Source organism: Botryllus schlosseri, chromosome 7 (genome assembly GCF_051294905.1).
Source record: "Botryllus schlosseri isolate E-star chromosome 7, Bs_hap1, whole genome shotgun sequence".
Classification (NCBI taxonomy): domain Eukaryota; kingdom Metazoa; phylum Chordata; class Ascidiacea; order Stolidobranchia; family Styelidae; genus Botryllus; species Botryllus schlosseri.
The window spans coordinates 21877325-21901919 of record NC_137242.1 but is presented as its reverse complement, the minus strand read 5'-3'; the positions used below and the strand labels follow the sequence as shown (position 1 = coordinate 21901919).

The window sequence follows — 24595 nt, the reverse complement described above, 5'->3', positions numbered from 1 at the left end:
CGAATACAAGCCGCAAAACGTTCCACACTGCAAGAATAAAATGCAGCACTATTTATTACCTGGACCCGTTTTTCCCACACGGTCGACTTTGGCATCTGAATTAGTAATCGTCTCCACACAGTCTTTGTCCTTTTGTACAGCGCTGAGAAAATAACAACAATAAACACGGGAATTTCAAGACGCAATCAGCAGACTCGGACTTGACTCGGTGGTGAATTGAAAATGACTCGATTGGACTCGAGTCAAAACTATAAAAGTACGATTCACTTTGAGCTAGAAACCGTGGTACAGCGAGAGTATTTTACAGACCGCGTCAAAGGCAAAGATGGCCTGGTCAGGCATAGCTGGTTCTCACTTGATTTCAGATTTGCCTTGCCGAGATTCCTTGGACTTGGCGGTGGTGACATGCTTCATGAATCTCTGCCGAAAAGTGCCCACCTCGGATGCTTTCCTGTCCATTTCGTCTTCCGCATCGAAATCGATATATGTGGGATCTGTAATATCAATTACTGAACACCGGTTGTCTGATAAGAGAATCCAATAATCCAATCCTAATCTAATTTGTCCTTTGCGTAAAACTGATGCGATGTCATAACACGGACAACATATTTGCGCTGTTACAGAAAAAGACCACTATATTGGACGAATAAATGAGCAATTTCAGCGGGCAATATTTTACAAAAACGTTAGGATTTTGAAAGGGGGGCCCCCGAGTCTAATCCCGTCAGGCTGCAACACTATTCGACCTCTCAAAGACTTGTTTCAGATACCACAATAATAACGATGTTTAACAAGTTTCACCATTATTGATGAATAAGATTCCAATCAAGTACCAAACTAAAAAGTTTTCCCATCATCCAAAGAGCCATATCTGGCTTGCAAGTACGGCTGAACACGATGACTTTTTCGAGTGTTCAAATTATACGTTCCTTGTCACTAACAGTAAATTTATTAACGAGACTTTTGAAGGCTATCACTTAGGAAGGCTGTCAATTTTGATTGATCGTATCACAGCGTAGGAAACATGCAATACAAAATGACAGATCTGTGAAGTCGCACCGTTCACACCTCTCTGACGAGACGTCGGCTGCAATTTCGGACACTTAGGCCCGAGGAACTTTAGAAGCCTTTCCCTCGCCGTCAATTTTCTTTCCGGTTCAGCGTCTAGAGCAACGTCCTCCTCGCAATCGGTCGCTGTCTGATGTTCTGCGTTGGTGTCTGCGGACGTTACGATTTCAGGCAGGTTCGAATCGGGGCGGCCCAAGTCGGGCAAATCGTCATCTGAAGTCTCACGCTTCACCTGAAAGAGACATCAGCATCAGCATGGTGGGTGACAGAAAAGATATTTCGTTGGAGTTCACTTCTGATGAGACTTGGAGTAATTGAAATGCAATACAATACAATTGGCCGATTGAATACACTCATAAACCATTAAAACATTGGTTCTAACGAGGATATAAGTTGGAATATTTCTATTTTCCCCCGTTTTAGTCGAGATGCGTCGTTGGCGGTGAGTATCTGTAGTGAGGATTACATGAGATTGTAAACGCCGGTGCAAAATTTTGTTCAATATTTTTTATCACCGAACCACTATTCTAGTTTCTCTGGAGACCTTTCGGGTCTGAGTAAGGTAAAACAGCAGTGTGACCAAAGATATTTGAATTATATTCTCCATGTATTTTACATTCAACGTGTCGTTCCCGCCTCAATGAATAACTATTATTTGGCCCATTTTTCATATCATTCTGACCTGAGTGTGTACTTTTTTGCCTTCTCAAAACTGCCGACAGATGGTTATAATGTGGCCTACGAACATGTTCGACATTTGCTGTCTTGACGGATTATATTATTTACGGCAAAGTATTTATCAATAAAAATCTGAACTTTGAAATTTACTGGATATTGCGATGATTTTTCAATTTGCTCAGAATGGCCGTGTGTTTGACACCCCTGATGTAGGCCAAATATATCGGTAATTTTCAGTCACGGCATGGTAATAGGAAGTCAGAGGAACTATAATCTGCGAATACTAGACCGGGACTATCTACATTTCGCTTATAGCTTACAGGCAGAGGAAGATCAAAGAATATAGAGTTAGGCTTTGACCCCCAAAACTCATCCCCTGGCTACTCAACTGCTAGCAGTGATCACTCTGAGCCAGCAATGGCTGCAAGAACACCACAAGACAGAACACCGGTGTTACAATTCACCCACGTTGATCTATACAATTTTTTTTTCTGATGCGCGACTAGAACTAGAACTTGTTTTCAATATCCGCAATTAGAGCTAGAACTAGAACTACTCAAAAAACCGTCAACTGATTAGATCGGAAGTTTGTAGAAGTCTGCGGCAGACATTGTTGCTCCGCTCCCTGGTATAGAGCTCTGATTTAAGCGCAACCACTCCCAATGCTGGATCAAAACTTCACTGAGATACATCGCATTTCAACTCCGCAACAGGGATTCGGTCTTACCTCGACCTTTTTCTCGGGCTTGTCGCTTCCCAGCACAGGTCTGGACATAAAATCTTGCAGCTTCTTCGGAGACGGCCGGTGGTACGGTAAATTCAACGACGATTCTGTAGCAAACATCGGTCTAGTTTAGATGAGGAGACAAAAAGATAGAGAGAATATGGATGCTCGTTGAAAGAAATTTCGGAGCGGGCTGAAATAGAGCAAACATTTCATTGTAACTTCGGAGAATAGTAAAGTCAACACGTGATTCGTATTTTGTCTATCAGTCCTGATACTTAGAAAATAGGGCCGGAAACTGTTAGGACTAAGAAAAGTTACGATATTATGAATGCGAGCCGTTTCATATCACTCGAGCAGAGTTGAAAAGAGTAGGTGGAACTGAAAACTGAACATAATGACTTGAACTCGAGTCAAAACACTATGACTCAGACTCGACCCTCTGCTTGCTGACATGGACTCGGACTTGACTCGGTGGTGAATTGAAAATGACTCGACTTGACTCGAGTCAAAACTATGAAAGTGAGATTGACTTGTGACTCGGAACCTTGCGACTTGGTTACCACCCTGGTTTCAATACTATTTCCCACTGTGGGGGAGCTGGAAACCTCGATCAGTCGTGCCACGGCATACGAAACATATAGTATACGGTACAAAGCTTATTCGCAGTGTGCATGTTAGTGAAAATCTGTGAATCCGTTATCAGTCCACAGCATTATCACAGAGTTCAATGAAACAGGAGGTATTGTCGAAAATTTACTGAATAGTCTTTAATATGATGTAGCACTGACTAGCTAGCTCTAATACTCGATTTTGCGCAGCCCTAGACATTTTATCACTCGAGATGACGCAGATACAATGAAAAATAGATAGTAGTGTGCATTTGTGTTAGAATGATAGCAATTCAGTTACTATATCATTACCACTGTTGGGCCGCAGATTTTCATGATGGTGACTGGCGAGTGGCGACTATAAACAAAAGGTCGTCATGGGCCCTTCTTTTCAGTCATCAGCTTCCAAATCTCCATTTAGGGTTGTCCAAATTCTTGAGTAGTGTAACCCGAAGTGACAGTGTGACAGAAGTATTAGTGAAATGATACACTTCTATATTTGAGATGAGTGGATACTGAAAGAATTGAAGCAAAGGCCTTGCGCTCCCGTATATCTCGGAGTTGTGGCTTACGGAAAGCAAAATGTCACCCCTAATTAATCACTGGAACAACAGCTCCAAATAACTTTCTGCTAACCTCTCACGATTCTCTGAGTCTCGCTTTGCAAGGCAAACATGCTGGCCCGCCGTGGGGCGCCTCTTCGTCTTTCGTTTTGTGGTTGCGCGATTTCGCTCGGATCAGGTCCGACGGTTTCTTCCTCGTCGTTCATCTCATTATCGTACGTGTCGTCGTCCTGCGTTAACACAACCGTAATTCCGAAGTTGAAGAGATAGAGTTTGATCACTATTTCCAGCACAGATTTGTACACTATGTACAAACTAGTGGATTTTCAAAATGCGCAATTAACTACTCACTTTTTAACACTCGCAACTAGAACTGCCCTCTTTTCAAAAAGTAAAACTACAACTAAAACTACTCGCTTTTTAAAATTAGCAACTAGAACTAGAACTTCTCACTTTTCAAATTTCACAACTAGAACTAGAACTACTCACTTTTCAAAATTAGTAACTAGAACTACTCGCTTTTCAAAATTCACAACTACGAGTGGAACAAGTTCCGAAACTAAAAATACATTCAGCAAATCCCAAGTGTACAAACTTTGCCGTTTTGCTGAGAAAACTGTGTAATAGAAGTCGAAGTAACGTAAAAACGTTACCGGTACCGCTTGAGCATAAGTAGCAAAACCTATATGAGTACTCCAAAAAAGTAGTAGCCGACATCGTTATTCGTTGCTGACCTCCCAGCTGCAGGTAACTCTAGGAATATGCAGGCGCCACATGCTCACCTGGGTAATAGCGTTTCGACCTTCCGGAACCCCTGATGTCTTTTTTCGGAATATTCTCAAAGGCGGCGAGTCATCGTCCGAATCCGATGATGCGTCAGATTCCTTATCCGATGACTCGGCATTCTTTTCGTCAGGGGTTGCAGGCGATTTCGCATCGTCATCATCAGAATCAACAGCGCTCAGTTTATTCAGCACAGCTTCACCGGTATTAGCTGTTTCACTTGTGTTCTGTTTGGCTGATGTGTTAAATGTCATAGAATTTTCTTCACCGCTGCCAGGAGCTTCGTCATCTTCATCGGAAGAATCGTCTAACTGAATCCTTCGCCTCCGTTGAGATGCTGTAAAATCCAGACCATATCAAAATTAAATTTCTTTTGGTAAGTCACGCCTATTTAGGTATACTCATACTAGTAAATTTCATCTCGTATGCGCAGTACGCCTATTACTATTGTCTGTAAGCCGAGGGTTCCCAACAATGTCATAGACAGGGGGTAGAATCTGAGAACCCTCTACCCCCAGTCGAAACTTGACTATACCTCATTTTAAAATGCCTTATTTTTCTCTCCGAGAGAGTAATCTACTTTATCAAGTTTAGCCAGTAACAAAGAGTATATAACAACTCTAACTCACATGATTTGTCGACAGCTGGCTCGACAGATTCTTCCGACTCCAAATTGTTCTCCATAGTAGAAATCTCAAGAGTCCCCACATCAGATATCACACCTTGAAATAGATATTTACGTGGTGACAGTATATAATCCAGAGATTATCTATGCAAAACCACAACTCCATAACCAATTACAAATATCTGTGAGTTATAGGCTGTGTGAGGCGCTAGGAACAGAAGGCTGCAGACAAGAATTGAAATTATTCACAAGAATGGTAATAGTGGAGTTATATGGGACTAAGGCAATGGGTACTGCCAAACGCAAGGTGAAATTGAAATGGTCCAGTGAGCCACAATACAATTCCATGGCAGAATTGTTCCAGATATTTCCTCGTCCTCTCAACCGTAGATAGTCACTCACAGGGGTGTAGATAGCCGAGAAAAAACGTGGGATATTTTTTAAAAAGGGGGTATTTTAAAAAAAAAGGAGAATGCTTCAAAAAAATGATGTTCCGAGTTCTAACCGATTCATCAGGTTAATTGTAATATACACAAATACAGATATTACAATGGTCAGATAATCTTCCTTGTGTTTGTGACTTCATCATTCGCATATATAACCCAGTTGTAGGATGAAAATACAACACCACAACTCGTAAGCCAAGATAACAGCAGAAAGAGAGACAGCGAGGTATCATGATCTAATTACCAAAGCGGGGGTCGTTATCAAGAAATGGTGCGCGCAGATCATATTACAGCACGGCGGGAGATATCTCAATTTTGCGATCAAATATGAACAAGAACAGCGAAGATGCGCAAATGATGTCTACTGTCTACTAACATGGAGTAGTATTTTGGTGTGTGGAGATAGTTAAGACCAATTAACGTTTGAGCTTGTGCGATTGTATCTCGTTAATAACAGCGACCCGGCGCAGGCTCAGGCTGCAACCAAAAAGCATTCCCAAATGCGTTTGCGGTGCAAACGTGACAATCGCAAATTGTCCAGGCCAAGACTATAACTTCTCATCATTACAACGTTACATCAAACATTGATAGCACGATCACGAGCCTCGAGTCACGGAGTGGCCTAATTTTCCTAGCATGCGATGTTTCTACTACTGGCCATGTAGCCAAGCGCGTTAAAACAGGACAATCAGCAGATGCGTCAGAGGCACGACACACGCAAGTACTGGAAATCGACACAACAACCGAACTAAATCATCGCAAATTGGATCAATACATAATAGATTCCACATCGGACGTTTGATTAGTACAATCTGTTTTGGGACTTTAGGGATCTGCTATCTCTAACAATACAAGCCTAGGTCGTCTGCAATGTAATGCGATACGCTTATTACTCCCGCTGTCACAGACGAGAGAGGAATAGGAGAAACAGGGTATCGTCGCATTTCTTGTTCTGTAAAGACGCTGATTGGGCATCTAATCACGAATGAGCAATTGAGCATCAAGTGATTATACTAAGATAATAACAGAGAGCTCGATTTTGGATCCAAGAGGAGGGGTAGTTTGAGCTTGAGAACGGGGGATATTGGACACCGATTATCCCCCGCTGTCTACGCCCCTGGGTATAGCATTAGCATACCTATTTTCTTTTTTCGACGAACCACAATGACTTCGTCATCATCTTCATCTGTATCATTTTGAGGAAACGCAAAGTTCTGTGAAATGCACAACGAAGCAATGATGTAATCAATAAACAAGAAATTATGCCATAGAAACAAAATCAATCAACTATATCAATTCATCAACACATTACCATACAGGCCAGGCTGGATACAGTGGTGGTTTTCAGTAATAAGTTGTGCGTGACAGAAGGGTTTTCTGGCATAAAATAATCAAGTAATTACGCGAAAAGTTGATCGTGATGTCGCCACCAATTCCACTCTGGCATACAGCCGGGATGGAATCTCGGTACGTTTAGCATAATCTATTTCATGTGCCCAGACAGTTCCTAGCATCACACCTGTGTATTGTCAGTAGTATCTTTGGTGTGCACGAGACACCAATTCCATATTGGGCATACAGGGTCAGGACGCATGCAGTAATTGTACATAGAAACGAGTTTCGGACCTAGGTAGACTCCTGTATGGAATCACTGTCCTGTGCTCACAGAATTCTTTATTTTATTTTTTATTAAATTACTTCAACGTGGGCCGTCATATAAGGCCGTCCAGAAAGCGTAATGGTGAAGCGTGCTGCTTCTTGATTTCCTGATCGGTAGGTCGTGGGTTCGTACCCCGGCTGAGTCAGACCAAAGACCTGATTAGTAACACTGGTATCCATGACTTCCCTGCTTGGCGGGTTGGCGCTAATGCATTACTGGGATAATAGCACAGATAGGTGGTGCAAGATCAAGAAAGTCGTAAAAGGCTACCGCACTTTCTTTGTCCAGCAGCATATGCACATCATGCACTCATGGTATGCATATGCACAGGTCGTGTGTGTGTATATCATGAATCTGTGTATGGGCCGCAAAAAAACATCGAGGACAAAAATAAACTATGTCATTTCCTTTCCTTGGAGAATCCTCGTTGCTCACATGTTATATTGGGCATGGGCAAAACGTTACCGAGGTTCCAGTAGGGGGTGGACTGGTGTGCCAGCTAGTTAATCAATCAATTATATCAATTCATCAACACATTACCATGATACTAAATAAATTTCAAAATTATAGGAGAAAGCCGGTAATCCAGGCTGACAAAACGAATAGAACTGACAGGAATATCATATCATTATTCATAAGAAATATGGTAAACCAGTACCTCTTTTACAGCTGGAAGAACTTTGATTCCGTCGCTTTCACTCATTTCTACCGTTAATGAAGATAGAACACCGCATGTATTGAAGATATCGCGATAATCCGACTCAGCCTATTTCAGGAATCACCGTTATAATTTATAAGTAAGTCCGTCACGCAGTCTGGAAGACAAGATACCGTTAGTTTTTGGAGTGCACACGGTTTTATCTAAGATATAACATGATCGCGTAATTCAAAGACGACGATCGTCTATCGTACTTTGTTTTACTAGCTTTTGTGCGAACACAAGGAAGGAGTGAAGCTGAACACAAAACTCCGCCGAAATTTTAATCAGCTGTGAGTCCGTCACAGATCAGTTTGTTGTTTCCCGCTTTCATGGTTGATCGGTGCTGCGAGCAGTTGCCAGACCGCAGCGATGAGCTAAGCTTGTCAGCTAGTTCAGTTCGGTTTATTCGCAATTTTATCAACGGTCCAATACAGCACAAAAAATGCGATACAATGAAAAGATAGAAAGGTTTCGAAACGACTTGGAGTAGTCTTAGGAATCAGACACCTACCTTGGCCTAGGCGATGTAAAGAGGAAGCACGCACAATCGCACATTGTACACTGAATGAAAAGTGAAAGAAGATAGTGTAGAAAAAAGCAAGCGAAGGCGATGGGCCGTATGCACCAACATGTTTTGAACCCAAACTGGAGCTCAAACAGGGGTTCAGGAGATATTTCCAAAGTATCAACACCGAAACGTCAATGATCTAGCGTTCACTCGCGCCGAATTTGATCGAAAAGTAAACAACCGCGGGAGGTTGTTTAAAATGTAGTTCAGTGCTTTGGCTTGGTTGTCGCTGATTGTGGTCTCCTGTTTCTCGCGACTGGTTGACTGTAAATTGGTTCATGTTGAAGACGTATGTGCACAATTTGCTATCTTTCCGTAAATTAGCAGACTTTCTAAGCTGTAGGAATTGATTTTAGATGTTTCCGAACCCAGTTTCACCAATGTGAGGCCGAATGGCTTACAGTTTACTGTTAGTTGATCGTTATACCGATATTAGCGAGTATAGTGGTGAACCAGGAAATCCATATGACTGCCTCAAGGTACCGGTAATGAAGATGCAATATTCTCGTCTTGCGCCTTGTAGGTTTGAATGAAAGACCTTCGGGTCAAAAATAAATGACAATTATGACCAAGTCTGACGTCTGTATACAGTGTACAGTTTTTGAAGTACCCTGCAGGGTGCAATTGATGAGGCGTTTTCCTTATAAGTTTGATATATTTCACCATCATTGAAGCTATGCCAGTACAGCCGATATTACTGTAGATTGTCCTCATATCCCAAATGACCTGGTTGGAATCCCGGTACGTTTAGCGTAATATATTTGGTGTACCATGACGGTTTTCAGCGTCACACCTGTGACCTGTGTATATTAGTAGAATCTTTGATGTGCACGAGACACTGATTCCATATTGACGAAATGGAAAGCACGTAGCTGCCGGCTGCCGATGTCACGGCATGTCATGAATTGCTGAATCCTCTTTTATGTAACTGTTTTAAGTTTAGTATGAAGTATGAGTACGGAATTTAGTAAAATGGACCCAAGACAAAACTGTAAGTTGATTTGCTTGCTAATGATGTAGGTTGTCGATTGAGTAATGGCAGCAGAAGCTGTATGGATTTGTACTAGACGTCAGGAATCGTGGTCCTGTGATTTGCGCTCGCGGTCGGCTGTAGATAGGTTGGTTTTGGAGCCGCATGTCTTGCAAATCTCTATATTATAGTAATTTTACAGGTTTTAGGTTACATGAGTGAAATATATACACGTCCTAACAACGATAAAGCGTTTCACTAATCTGGAGATTCTCGGATTAGGTCACAGTCAATGAGAACCGGCATTATCAAGTGATGTCGGCCAAGAGACCATCCTCAAAAATGTGCATAATATGCAATAATATTATATGTTGGAAGAAGACACATATACATATACAAAAGAATCACCATGAAACTGAAGGTTATCGATTCCGATTTTGATGTACGTCGCAAAGAAGAGGGGACTAACTCTGGCTCGTATATCAATCGCTAGAGATTTTGGCTGAATATCATTACAAAGTTATCTCTCTGAGTCAAATTCCCCAAAAAGTCAATGACTGCAAGAGTACTCTAGTGATAGGACCGAGAAATCAAAAAACCAGTGATGGAAATGTGCATAATATGACTGCTTTGGAATTGAATCATGTTGGGGGAAGGTAGCCTACATCAACATGGACCACATTCATCTCGATTTCTACAATATCATCAACATGCAACTGAAGGTCATTCATTCTGATATTGATTTACTGCTCGTGCTCAAAGAGGTGACAAACTGCCCTGGGTCGAACGTCAATTGCTAGAGATTTGGCTGAATATCATTACAAAGTTTGCTGTCTGTGTCAAATTCCCCAAAAAGTCAATGACTACAAGAATACTCGAGTGGTAGGACCTTGAAATCAAGAAACCAGTCATGGAAATGTGCAAATATGACCGATTTGGAATTGTACCATGTTGGGGGAATGTTGCCTACATCAACATGGACCACATTCATCTCAATTTCTACAATAACAACATGCGACTGAAGGTTGTCCATTCTGATATTGATGTAGCCTACTGTGCCTGTGTGATGATGGGACTAACTACCTTGGTCCGAAAGTCAATTGCTTTATATTTTGACTGACCGTCATTCCGAAGTTTGATGCTTGAGTCAACTCGCCAAAAATATGAATATACCACCAATCCAAATATAGTGAATGATTAGATCGACTCTGAAAAATGCTTCGGTTGGCACTATGATAAGGGATGTACAAATCTTACATATTCTATAACAAATAATCTTTTATCTCTAGCAAGGTGCTTACAATAATGCTTGAAAGTACGAATAGCATGGTATTTCATCATGTCTAGAGCAGAAAATGTTAGGTGTGCACACTGTGCAGTACTCATGATTGAATGAAAAGTTTTTACTTGGATGAGTTTGTATTTGTAGACTATTTTCATTTCATGTGTTTGGCTATCATGATAATTTATTGTGTGATGATGAAGACCAGACCCTGGAGATTCCTATTTACTTGACAAAAATGCAAATTGAAGGATTTCAGTTCTTTTCACAAACTGTTCAAGTATACAACATGATCATGAACAATGAAATAAGTCTGTCGATTTGTGTTACTTTATCAGTTGAGAATGTTGAATATATGCTGTGCAGATATGGTAGTAGGATGGGATTGTCGGGCTATTGAGAGAACACAGTAATGGTGGAATCTAGGCAAGTTTTGCGCAATTGATTAGGGGAGCACTGATGATTCTCAAGGTGACAGTAAGGTACTCCCAAGGAATTGAAGGAAGCACAGGACACTCATTCCGTTCGGGTTAGATTCGAATGTGGGTAAAACAATGAAGGTGATATTTCACACTGTGAACACACAGAACAAGTTGTGCGGGGTAAGGACAGTGGGTGAAAATCGCCATTGGCCCTCGATTTCTACAGACAGTGTGGTGTCAAATATATATTCATAAGCCAAGATATTGTAAATTTTCGCCCTGTTCTTCAATTTACCTCCTGGCAGGGCATCGCCAGTAAAGCCATGACTAAATTTTGGAACTTCAAAAGCATGATAGCAAAGCTAGCAATGGTATTTGATTCGAAAATGGTTACAGAAATATAGCCGGAGTTTTGTGAATGTGCTCAGCTGCTCATCATTGAAATGGACATCGCGCTAGCGACCGCTGAGTTCCACAAAAACCTTGTTTTGTTTACCATTCGGTCGGCCTTGAGTAGCTTTTCAGGGTGCAAATTGAGCATCTATTTACTGAACGCTAGCTCGTCTCAATGATCATCAGTTCGTCTGAACGGCGTTTAAATATTGATGGTGCATCGCGAGAAATTTTGAACTGATGTTTCGTTTGAGTTATGTTCGAGCGAACAGACGATCAGACTTGAACGTGTTCAATGTTGGTGCATACGGCCCATTATCGAATGTATACATTCGATAGCGAGATCGATAGGTCAGGTCGTGGCCAGGTAATCTTGAGGACGAACTAGTATTTATTTAGTAGTAGGGTTATCATATTTTGAAAATCTGAATAGAGGACATTTTTTCAAAATTTTCAGACTTGCAATACCGGGGGAAAATGCTGAAAAATGGTAAATTTCTCCCACTTCGTGTTCGGTTGACCAGATAAACAGTCAGCTTTCCAACTCATCTCCCGAAATAGCCGCATGAGCTGATCAACTGAATCAGCGGATTTACAGAATCTCTGTCGGATTTTGCCCTATATTTAACCAAAATTCTCTAAACAGAGGACAATATCTCAAATATAGGATACTTATTTGGGCGTCCTTCGAGGACACTTTCAAGAAAGTAAAAAAAGAGGACAAATCCTCTTGATAGACGGACGTATGGTAACCCTATTAAGTAGTAATTGCTTGTAATTCGACTTGAATGTGGACATATGGTCGTCGACTGTCGGATGGCTGGCGGGATGACTTGTGACTCAGTCTAAACCTTGTGACTTGGTTACTGTGGTGTTATGATATGCTTGATTGAACATAGCGATGGGTTCCGTATTGTTTTGATGACAGACAAGCATGTGTCTGCTGGGAATACACTTCGAGTCCGACTTCACGACTTGTAAAGGTATCTGTCTAAGCTCAGTGATAATACTACATGGGTGATAATACTACAGTTTACAGTTACAACCCAGATGATGAAACCTCGCCTCTGATCATGGTTAAAATGGCACAGTCCGAATTCAGTGATAAGCCCGTGGCCATCACCAAAATTTAGCTGGGCGTGAATTAAGGTTCCAAGCTTGCCTGATTTACCGGTCCAGCTCGCATACCCGATTTTGATGGATAAGCATAAATCAATCATCTCGAAAAACCGCACATGGATATTATAATTTGATTCCACGATTTGGATAAGAAATTCCTTACCGGTTAATCAATCAATTTCTCTCAAGCATGAAATATTTGTTGAATAGACCAATTTGAAGTTCAAACCAACGTCCAATATCTTCAAGCAATAATCCTTTTGGATACACAATTAAATCAGATGGAAATACTCACTGGAGTTGAATTTTTCGTCGTTGCCCTTTTCCACTATTGATAGAATGTGCTTTCAGTCCTGTGACAAAGTTTCTGACTCAAGCAGAAACCGACCTGACGGTATGGGACGTGGAGACTGGAGGTTTGAGAATGAGATTGTTAATTCTTATAAAAACTCAAACCCACTATGATGAGGATGAGGACAATAAACCAGCTTATTCATCCGTCTCATTATTAGCTGTGATAAATGCAGATCAGCATCGTTATATTATTTAGGCTTGACGAGGGAGTACGGGTGGCTCTCGTACTTTATTCGTTGTCCATGGGGCGGTAGCTCAAAAACGTTCGCAAAACACTGGATTAGAACGATCGTTTAATATGTATGTATAATAATAGTGTGGTCTTACAATGGTGTGGACACAAGCATATCTCACAGTCCACTGCGATTGGTTTACATCAGACTTTTCATTTGGCCAGAGGCAATAGTAAGGTAATTTTTGACCGGCTTTCTGAAATTGATAAAATCAATTGAAATCTACCGCGGTAGCCTACTGATTGCGAAAATATAAATTTTATTTTGCTCGTGTTCCTGGAACCCCACAAAATCAGCCTCGAATTTTGCATTGTTGCATTCCGTCTGGAATGATATAGCCTATGGCGCAGCTTAGGAGCAATTGCGCAGTGAGAGAGCGTGTGAATGCTCAATAGCTTGCGCAACAATGGCCAATGCGCTTGCGGTTTGCACTGCTCCTCACCAGCTTCCAGGGAAACATTCAGGGAAATTCATAAGCCAGGTACGATCATGGCGCAATGGGGGAGCATTTTCACGATCTGCCTATGCTAATCGCTCAAAGCGTTAATGCAGTATTCGATATAACTTCTCCGTATTGCCCTTCGTCTCAACTACGGGTCTTACAATACCGGAGAAGTCGTCATTTCATGACATTATCCGAATCAGGGCGCTGGCGCAAATAAAAGCTATAAGAGCCACTCTTCGATAGCAAAGGTATTATTTCCCAAGATGCGGTTTAATCTTCATATGCTGTTGAAAATGTGTAACTCATGCAATGTAGCTAGGGTTACATTTGAAATAAAAATTAATTTAAAAGAAATATGGCTCCTTCGACGAAAAAGGCTTCCGACACTTGTCTTTACCGGACCAAAAAATTCTTTCGCCATTATTACATCGTTAGGCAGCATTTTACGGTCGACGGTCATCATCATCGGAACACCCATTCCACACCAATGATATATATCAACGTGCTATAACCGTTGTGCCGACGACGAATTTCGTATACGTCGACAGTTTCTGGTGTAAATCTTCCGTAGGTCCGTGCTGTATGCTATTTCGAATGTATTTACACAATGATGACAATAATTATACAACTTATAATCTCACAATTTTTATTTTTATTTTTCAAGGAGCAATTTTTAAGAAACTATTTCAAACACGTTTTAAACAAAGTGTTTTAAAATACCATTTGCTTCAAATGCAAACCTAAATGTAGCAGCACGAACCCAGCTCCCAGCATCCTCCGCAGATCCCAGTGACATAAAATTCAAGGCCTACTGTCGATTATTTTTCATGATGATGCAATGTTTTAGCAAACTGTTTAAAAGTATCCTGTACACTGGTTTAATGTGATGAGATAATAAGACTTAATCAAAAGAATTTGACGAAATGCAACAGATCATTTCAGCGACATTTGACCGCTAGCAAGCAGTGAAGTCGCATTTCCTTCAAGGAAAATCCATGGGCCAAAATCGACTTGGTAGTTTTGCACAAACTTCAACACAACCGCGCATAACAGGTGTAATAACATAAAGATACGTGCAAATTCTCAGTAAAATACAGTGAATTAAATAACAATTGATTGTATAAATAGACCCTGAGTTGATTTTGATTTTCCAGGGATCCACCGCTCCACAAGCTGAAAAAGGTTAAGAATCACTGATATATCCACCTGTAGCGTTGATACTACGTTGTTTCTTGCCACGCAACATGCTACAACCGTTACTGACGCAAAAGTGTTTCCTAGCAATAGACCTTTCTTTCATTGTCGTGCATGGTATTCTCATTTAGCGAAAAGTTGAGATTCAAGTCCAATGTTCCATAGCATCGAAACTGATGGGCACACCTGGGCTTATGAAGCCGGTATAGCAAACCCTAGTTGAATCAACTGGCCCCAAATTGCGAGCTCTATATATAGAGGCTTGCAGTCGCTCGACATGTTGCGGTTTGTGATTGCGTTGCGTAGGCTACTTTGGCTTCTATTTTATTGAGAAGTTTTGGCTTCGTCGTGGCGCTTGTCAATACCTTAATATTCTGACATTTTCATCCGGACTATAGTACCTTGCCTGTGCAGCACGTTATAAACTGATCATGTCACGGGTGCGGGTGTCTAATTATTGCCAACCTCTTCAACTTTGCGATACCAGCAAGGATTTCTGTGAATAACGAGAACAGAAGCTTTAATATAGCAAACTAGGACAAATTCCAACTGCTACGAATGTTTGTTATATCATATTGTCTTACTCATTATCAATAATTCTGGACTCGTTGGATTGTGAATTTGTGATACTTTTCCATCGGTATTGAAGATTCGAGAGTATCATAATACAGCAAGATGACAATGTATTACCTCGGTAAGAAAGTAATTTTATCAAACGTATATACGTTATACTAGTATTATACACATATGGCACTGCAAGTTGAGATTAAATATTTAGAGTTTTGACAAGAGCTTCCGATAGCCTTGTTTCAGTTGGCGTCCCATTTTTAATGCAAGTTTTATTGTTCGACCCACAATGAGGTATGACCAATAACGAATGAAAATAAAGAAACAATGAATAACACACATGTAATTGACTATAAATGCGAAAATTGAGCTTGCTGGATATTAGATATTATCATGTCAGGTTTCGGCTTGATTGGGGCAGTGAAGTCTGCGAAGAGTCCATAAGCCTTGTTCGATGTTCGTAGATAACAATTAAGCAGGATAATTTGGAGATTAGGACGATTTTTATTAACTCAAAACTAAGAATTTTGCACGAAAAAATGAGATATTTGAACTTGAAAACTAAATTCTACCAAAATTTTGCCCGCAAGTATTTGAATTAGGCATTGTTGTACTGTAGGCTACATAATGTTACAATTGTAGGCCTATTAGGCTACTTTTCCACAATTCTGGTTGGAACTGTCTGCCCTTACGAAGTAGCTTTGGCACCAATAGGGAAAGAACATTTGACAGAGGCAGTTGTTTGCTGGCAGCATTCAAGTCCAGTGCGTATATTGCTAAATTGCTAGTGATACACCTGTTCCTTCATACCGACAATGTTGTTTATCTAATCATAGCACTTTTTAGACCGCCACCCAAATCGAAGTTTCGTTAACTATCCAATATCCGTTATCTACCCAGTATCCATACGTTGGGAACCACTCTGCCGCAAGTAATGCCCACCACGCAGTCAAGATTCAGATTCTTACTTGAGATGTCGGAGTGATCTTGTAAAAACTTCCGACCAACCAAAAAGTTCACTCTTTTTTAGGTGTACTGATCATCACGCCATATCAATCTATTTTGTTTCATTCGATGATTTATGATTTATAATACAACACCAACGAAATGCTGTTTTCAATCAGATTGTGTGTATATAGTAATATGTCTGCCGACTATAGCAAAAATATTAACGGTATTGGTCTTAAACTTTTAGGCTTTTTAAGGCACTGCTTACGCAAATGAGATGGATATGAGGAGCCTAAGGTAAACCTCCAACACGTAGTTAGGAATTCTCGAGTCGACATCGTTCGGAATCGAATCCGCAGCCCATTGTTGTTACAACTGTGGATTATACGTCATATACCACTACGCTATCCCGCCACCACCACCTTTCTTTAGCAATAACGTTGCCAAATTTAGCGGTGGGCCGCGGTACATTTAAAAATCGTAAATTGGATTGCAATCGTATCACATTCACTGCTACATAGACAGACTAGGCTTGAAGAGAGTACTTTCTTCAAGAATTCCCAGTGACCTATGATTTCATCCAGGCCTTCCTTCGCAGGCACCCAAAACTCATTCGTGTTCATATATTCCCAGGCAATGGTGATAATTGGTTAATTTTTTTCAATGATCAATTCGTTTTCGATTGTAGACATATGCATAGCGGTAGTCAAAACATAGCACAAGTATATTGGTTAAAAACCCGATCGATATCGTGCATGAAATTGATCTGTCGATATATCGATATGTGACGTGTATCAAACATATCAATAGAACAGTCAGTCAATGGGACTTTTTAGTGGTAGTTATTTGAAAAATATATCCCACATAGATTTTATTTATTTACAATAAAACTTCAGGTGAGTAGAATAACTAACACTTACAGCCTTCAGAAAACACTTTAAATATCGTCTGGAGTTTATTTGCTAGTGAACCCCTATTTATATAACAATAAAATATAATTATAGTAAAAACACTAATAAAAATATTCGTGTATTACAGTGAATAATCCAGGAACCGGTGGGCAAGGGGCCTTACATATCCCTACGGAAATAATGTCAGGAATAATGGGCAAGCCTGACCGGGTCGATCGAATTGTGAAGCTGCGGAAGATAATAAAGAATAATCAATATAATTGGATTGAGTTGAAAGATAGTACGTATAGTCGGTTTATGGTTTCAACTATCTGCCAAAACTGCACTTGTCGCCTACTTGAGCAGGGTTTTCCGAGACTATTACTGTGGTCCGTGATTACTCAACGCCGAAGCCAATTGGCTATAACTACTATCGGAGTATGTAAGCGGTCCATAAATGGTACCACGTGAATTAATAGTTCAAGGTATCCACGTATTTGGGATAAAATTTGGGATGGGCAGTAAAATTGAGAGGAAATTTTAACAACAACAACGAAGAGAACATTTGCCACAATGTCCGAACAAACCATGGAGATCCTAGCATTTCGCCAGTTTTGCAAATCGATCGAGTCGATGAATTCAGTATTCCGATTAAAGAGCTGACCGTCTGCGATACTGTGATATAGACCAGTGGTTCTCAACCCCCGGTCCGTGGAAAATTTCCCGTCTGTTCACCAAAAATATCAAAATTATATATCTCAATTCCAAAATACAAGACGTTAGAGCAGGGGCGGGCAACATATGGCCCACGGGCCGGATCCGGCCCGCGACGGGATTTTGAGCGGCCCGCAGAGAGTTTCTACCCTGAAAGTGAAATTATAATCAGACAGTATTGACAAATTCTACGTGCCACAGTCCTAATTTGCTTACCCGAAGAGATGGTTATGAAACTGCTTGTTCTGCTTGGGTCTACATATATTTGCGAGCAAACATTTTTGACCATGAATATTAAAAAGAAACGGCTGCGTTCCAATATAGCCTAACTGATGTTCACGTGCAGTCTTTACTAAGGGTTTCTACATCCGACATGCAGCCAGAGTTCAGAGAACTTGTTGACAACTTTGATCGACCACAGATGCCTGATTGACTTCAACAGCTATTGAAGTATACATTAGGTTCATAAATTTAATAAATACTCTTTTCGGTCTCTATACTTTAAACCTAAAGTTTACATTAAGTACGACCTATTCCTCGTATAGGTGGATAAATACGCGATTACTGTATCGATCCTGTAATCTGCCCGCCAAGTACTTCATTTTACCATATCATCATCATCATCATTGGTTTATAAGCAATTTTATCAGTTCAATACACCACAAAAAAAGCGATACAATGAAAAGACAGGAAGATGTCGAAGCGACTTGGAGTAGTCTATGGAATCAGACACCCACCTTGGCCTAGGCGATCTAAAGAGGAGGCATGCACACTTAATGAAAGTAAATAAGATAGTATAGAAAAAGAAAGCGACAAAAATAGGGCGGCATGTCATGGGAAGCGAGATCGATAGGCCAGTCGTGGTCCGGTAATCTTGAGGATGGACTGTATTTATGTAGTAGTAATTGCTTGTATTTCGACTTGAATGTGGACATGGTCGTCAACTGTCGGATGGCCGGCTGGATACCGTTCCATACATCAGGTCCGGCATATTTGATATGGCGATGATCTTTTCGGTCGATCATATGATATTTGGCCCGCCGACCGGAGAAGTTGTCCGCCCCTGAATTAAAGAAATAAAACATCTAATTTTACATTCATTATGAAGTTTGATGGTGTCATAGTATACTATAGAGTAGATCTGGTCAAAGTGCGTCCCGCGGAGCTATTCTGAGCGGCCCGCGATACGTTGCTTGGAATTCAAAACATAATTCTACTTTTTAATGTCTCTGTGGACTAAAACCCTGGGTTGAAAATTCGTTTACTTTGAAGATTGTTCTTTTAAATGCCGCGACTACGCAGCCTTCACACCTCGCACCGCGTAATCCAGATTCAAAGTCAATGCAGCAAATTATGCCGTAACGATTAAAGTCACAAAAAGTCACCAAAACAATTCTTTGTTGCCATTATCATTATAGGCTACGCATTAAACCAGGGGTGGCCAACCTTTTCGGCCAGAGGGCCACATGTATATTGACGAACCATTGCGCGGGCCACTAGCCGCGCCAGGCGCGAAAATTTTTTAACGTTTATAAGTGAATAACATTGGTACTTGAGTGTATTGCGGATCTGCTGTATATCGCTGAGCTCAGTTTGCAAGGACTGGATTATTTGGTGCCTGGACATATCGATATCGAAAGCTTCGGCCAATATGCGTCAATGGTTTTGTGCCCAAGTTTCATCGTCGACGGTCTTTCAGTGATCGCGAACGCAAAGTCGCATATTGGACGATACTTTTTGTGGCAATTGCGAATATAGGTAGACTCTATCTGGCTTATTAAGTGGTACTTTATTTTTATTTTCAGGAGGGGTAACAATATTAAAAGCAAGAAATCGAGAGATATCATTATGCGCGAAGCGCGAAAAAAATATACTTTAGCTAAATCTACCGCAAAACATTCTACTTTATAGTAATGTATGATCATCTACCATAAATGTTACAGGCCCATTGAACTGCCAACGCGTCGGAACTGATATTTTAGTCATCAACATCCTAAATGTTGCCGCCAGACTAATCCAATTTTGGTTGGCCTTGCAAGTTCACAATCTGGGCAATCCATTTTTAATAAGATAATTAATTTCGAAAATCTTCTCGCGATCCACACGGGCTGGCTGCCCCTGCATTAAACGGTAAGTTGTTGTTGTTTGTGGTATTCAATTCATGGTGTTTGTCGAGACTACTATATGGTCATTTACACCAGGCCAATTTTGTTTTTATCCGAGCAGGTCGCCGTGTTTAAGAAGTTTAATTTAAGTCGGTCTTACGACAAAAACACGAAGACATGCACCCGCTCAAGGGAGGGCAAATTTCAGATGAACTGCAAGCTTCGCTCATCAACAAAGGAAATTTCGCCAAGCTGCACACTGCTGGAAAGCCAATCACCAAGACGAGATTTGAAGCATCCCAAATACATTTTATTGTCCTGATAGAAAAACGCGGATAAAGGTTTAACGAGAGTTCAAAATGTATCATGTTTAACTGTTTCGAAATATGGCGTCAAATTAATATTGTGTTTTGGTAATAAACCGTCACCTTCTCATTCCCTAATATTAACACATCTAACGTGCAGCAGTCATTAGGTATCAGCGTAGTTTACTGCTTTCAATTTAGAAATAAAATTAATACGCCTGAGAATAGACTAAAATTTTTGACTCGGCCCGCCAACGTGTTTTGTGCTTCTCATTTGGCCCGCGGAGGAATATAGTTGCCCACCCCTGCTATATCGTAGGCCTATTCATGGTCTGCATTGTCCGTACGTAACAATGGTGCAGGTGTAGCACGAAAGTGTTTAAAAGTAGCCTTCAACTCGTTTAGCACAAGTCATACGTGAAAGTTACTTTTAACGAAACTTAGTTAAATTCCGCAGTGCAATTAACCGTCACTTGGCAGTATTATAGAAGCTATACCAAACAGAAGAGTCACATTTCGTTCGAAGGATATCGGAAAATCGCAATGAAGTTATTGTCTGTCACAGGACCTAGCGATCCTCGCGTTGTAGTAACTTCTATTAACCCACGTATAAATATCTAATTTACTAAATGCAGAATTAATGGAAGTTTTTAATATTACATTGGAGTTGCATACATTTGTTGTAATTAAATCTAGGATTCATTCGAATTTCTTACGGTTCATCATCCCGCGACACTTTTTGTCAAGTTTCACCGATCCGCGAGATTAAAAAGGTTTGGAATCACTGCAACTGCAACACCAATGGGCTGCGGGCTAGAGTCTGACTGAGGTCGACTCTAGAATTAATACCTAAGTTGTGGAGGGTTATTTATGATCCTCCTCACAATCTCATCGGTGTAGTAGACTGTAGCCGGTGCCTTTTAAAAGCCTGGACGTGAGCCGTGCTATAGGAATGAAGAAAATTGGCCTGGTGTAAATGAGCATACTAGTCGAAAAACACCATGAATTCCACCTACCACTCATACAGACTCTCTGCTTACAACTACATCGTATACAATATCATCATTAGGTCGAATGTTCACCTCGAATCCCTTGAAATTCTTGCGGCAAGTAGCTGAGTTTTTATGGGATATATATATAATCCTATAGTCCTATATTCCGAAGCTTTCAAACTAATGCTATCCATAACACAGAAGTCTTACATCGGAATGTCGAAAAGACTAATTGCAAGGTCGAGTTCTCATACAAAGATCCAGGTGGAACATGGTTGGAATTGACTCAATATAACGTACCGCAGAGCAATGTGAAAAACGTCTACTTCAGGATAAAGGAATGAAAGGAAAATAAGAATTGAAGATATATCATTTTGCAATATTCGCATGAATATGAAGAAATAGCCTAGTTAGCATATTATCCGTAGCCTATATTGGGGCTAAATCACATTATCGACATACGTAATAGCAGTAGTGCGTATTATAATATATTAGAAGTTACCTAATCATAGAAAGCAATACTGGCTTGCAATGTTGGAATGACTCGAGTCAGACTCGAGTGAATTTTTTCGTATAACTTGACTTGACTCGGCGCTTCAGAAACGTGGATTGACCCGTGACTCGGAGCAGTATTCACGAGTCAATTTCAAGTCATTAAGTAAACGGTGTCGATTAAATAACCCTATCTTGTGTATGTCCGGGCTGTTCACGATACGCCGATGTCACTTGCGAGAGCAACCAGTCATTCACTGACTGTACGTTTCAATGATCCTCCATTGCTACATCACAAATAAATTGACCGCAAACGCAACGATCACAGCCTACGTTGTCGCAGTAGCGGTCGATGAATTTAATAGCGACGTATCTTTGTTTCTTAGACGGCTCAGTGCTTGCATTGCGCAGTGCTCACCTTTATCAACCCTCTTGTACGATCGAATATAGTTTATGCGTTTATATTCTCACGGATGTGTAGATGGGTAGTGTATCGTACCACATCAATTTGTTCAACTTCTCGAGGCTTTATATTCGATCCTCTATATTGGCTGATAATAAGTAACTGTAGTATGTTGCTATGCAGTTACTCACATATTTAATTTTCAGTTGTACGCGTGCGTGAGCGATACAACACCTTTTTGCATTTATATTTACCTTTATGTATGTTATTTGATTCAAGATAAATGGCCATTTAATCAGTCCTTCACCCAGTTAGCAAAATGTAATGACCGCATCATCACTCATACTTCGAAAATTCAATTTGACTTGTATCGTGACTTGACTTGACTCGACTTGACTCGAATCACCTTAAAAAACGAGTGACTTGACTTGACTCGAGTCACCTTTGAAAATCCATTGACTTGACTTGACTCGAGTCAAAATGTGCAATGACTCGAGATGACTCGTGACTCGAAGATAGTGACTTGATCCCAACACTGCTGGTTTGGATTAGAGCAGGGGTTCTCAACCTGGGGTGCGCGGGAAGCTCTCAGGGGGGGGCGAGAAATTGACCACGTCTATATGAATTCTGACTAAGAATGTGCTTCACAATCATTCTGAGAAGACGATTGTTAAAGATGAGACTTATTTCGTATTCAAGAAATCTCGCCAAATTCCAACTCCAACAGTCGCGCTCAACGGAGTATAGGCTGATTTCAACTTCATTTGAGGGGGGGGGGGGGTCAGGGGGGGAAGCAATATTTTCGACCATCCCCAAGGGGGGCGCATGTCCAAAATGGTTGAGAACCGCTGGATTAGAATGTTACGAAACGCACCACTAATCAGTAATGATTCATTCAATAAACCGCCGAATACAGAAGCATTTCCAGTTACTATCAAGACTTATGTAGGGTAGTCGGCGACATTTCATCTTTGCCATGCAGCTCGTATATTATCTAAGCAGCATTCAGAAGTGATGTAAGACAGGTCTTCTTCAAAATACCGGTTTTCCAAATTTCACGGTTTCACTGATTAAATTGCATAAACATTATTTTTCAGTTCCAAGTAGAAGTCAGGCAAAACCAAATTGAATTCCCGCTCATTTTTGAAATTAATATCAATTACGGGGACAAATATATTCGCTTTGCCAGGACCAATGACCATACTTCGTGTTGAAGGTATTCCCGTTCCTCATTTGGTAAAAAAAACAAGAACTTCATCAGTGAAACCCTAAAATTTGGAATATTTTCGAAGTGCTCTAAAGTGAGTGCGTGAACGGTGCCATACGACAACGATTATGTAATTGTATGCCCCGCGTGATTCATTCACCCATATCTGCAAAATGCGAACCACCTCCTTTATGTGAGTTAACAACCGGACAAAAAGCCTGCATGGCAAAATAATTCCGCCAAACAAACTGCGCTAACGAGCAGACATGTGGTAATCGTCAGACTTGTACAAACTACTGGATTTTCAAAAAGCGCAATCAGAACTATAACTACCATCTTTTTTAATTCCGCAACTAGAATTAGGACTATTCACTTTTCAAAATTCGCAACTAGAACTAGAACTAGAACTAGAACTAGAACTAGAACTAGAACTAGAACTAGAACTAACGACATGTAAAAATTAATGCACCGCAGAATATTGAGCAAACTTTTGACTCAGCCCGTCAATGTATTTTCTGCTTTTCGTGCTCAGGAAAATAATTACGCACCTCTGGTGTAGTGGGTCCCAATTCCATAAATGTTAAGAACCGTACTGAAGTGGATTTCATTCTTCTAGGCAACACATTAATTTTTATTTTATCAGAAATATCAAACTTGGAATCGACATTACAAGAGACGTGGGTTTGAGTTGAAATGGGAGAGATTTCGACCCCAGTCCACCCGCTGGCTACGCCACTGTTAGTAGTGATATGGCTCTGAGCTGGCAATGGCTGCAAAAGTACACAAACATCATCAAACAGAACACCGGTATCCCGATTCACGCAAAACCACGACAGCTACTTTCTCTAGTTGTTCGGAAACTAATAATATTGTCAAATGTGAAACTAGATTTGTAACTAGAACTCTCAATTTTCAAAATCTGAAACTAGAACTAGAACTAGTATTACTCAAAAAACGTTAATTAGTTGACCGTCAACTATAACTAAATGAGTAGTTTGTACAAGCCTGGTATTCGTAATTTGTAATCATAGTCGAATAATATATGATTACATTAATTGTAATCGATCACATTTGAAAAAAACTTTAAAGTGATCGTAATCTTAATCGTAATCGTAATATATGAGATTGCATATA

General features: G+C 40.5%; 2 protein-coding genes across 3 annotated transcripts in view; one reads left to right on the top strand and one right to left on the bottom strand.

Annotated features, from left to right (window-relative positions):
* Positions 1-8001, bottom strand: part of LOC145442787 (uncharacterized) — a 32382-nt gene extending 24381 nt beyond the window's left edge. The window contains exons 1-9 of one of the 2 annotated variants that reach the window (XM_080320780.1): positions 7817-8001; positions 6637-6712; positions 5057-5149; positions 4427-4764; positions 3718-3874; positions 2474-2577; positions 1060-1300; positions 356-494; positions 60-142 (exon numbers count right to left, since the gene is read on the bottom strand). In XM_080320780.1, coding sequence (XP_080176906.1) covers positions 60-142; positions 356-494; positions 1060-1300; positions 2474-2577; positions 3718-3874; positions 4427-4764; positions 5057-5149; positions 6637-6712; positions 7817-7861 — 1276 coding nt within the window. In that variant the 5' untranslated portion in view covers positions 7862-8001. The remainder of the gene's footprint in view (positions 1-59; positions 143-355; positions 495-1059; positions 1301-2473; positions 2578-3717; positions 3875-4426; positions 4765-5056; positions 5150-6636; positions 6713-7816) is intronic. The other variant, XM_080320781.1, reaches the window with a different exon arrangement.
* Positions 8002-15263: 7262 nt separating this feature from the next.
* On the top strand, positions 15264-22789 carry LOC145442193 (uncharacterized). The gene is made up of 3 exons (XM_080320092.1): positions 15264-15532; positions 17392-17544; positions 21561-22789. The coding sequence occupies exons 1-3, from the start codon at positions 15514-15516 to the stop codon at positions 21701-21703; spliced, it is 315 nt and encodes a 104-aa protein (XP_080176218.1). The 5' UTR covers positions 15264-15513; the 3' UTR covers positions 21704-22789.
* The last annotated feature ends 1806 nt before the right edge of the window (positions 22790-24595 follow it).

What these genes read in the sequence shown, in the direction of transcription:
- LOC145442193 (XM_080320092.1), top strand. An exon ending in TTGGATTGAGTTGAAAGATA is followed by an intron (nt 17,545 to 21,560) that starts GTACGTATAGTC and finishes TCCATAACACAG; the next exon opens with AAGTCTTACATCGGAATGTC.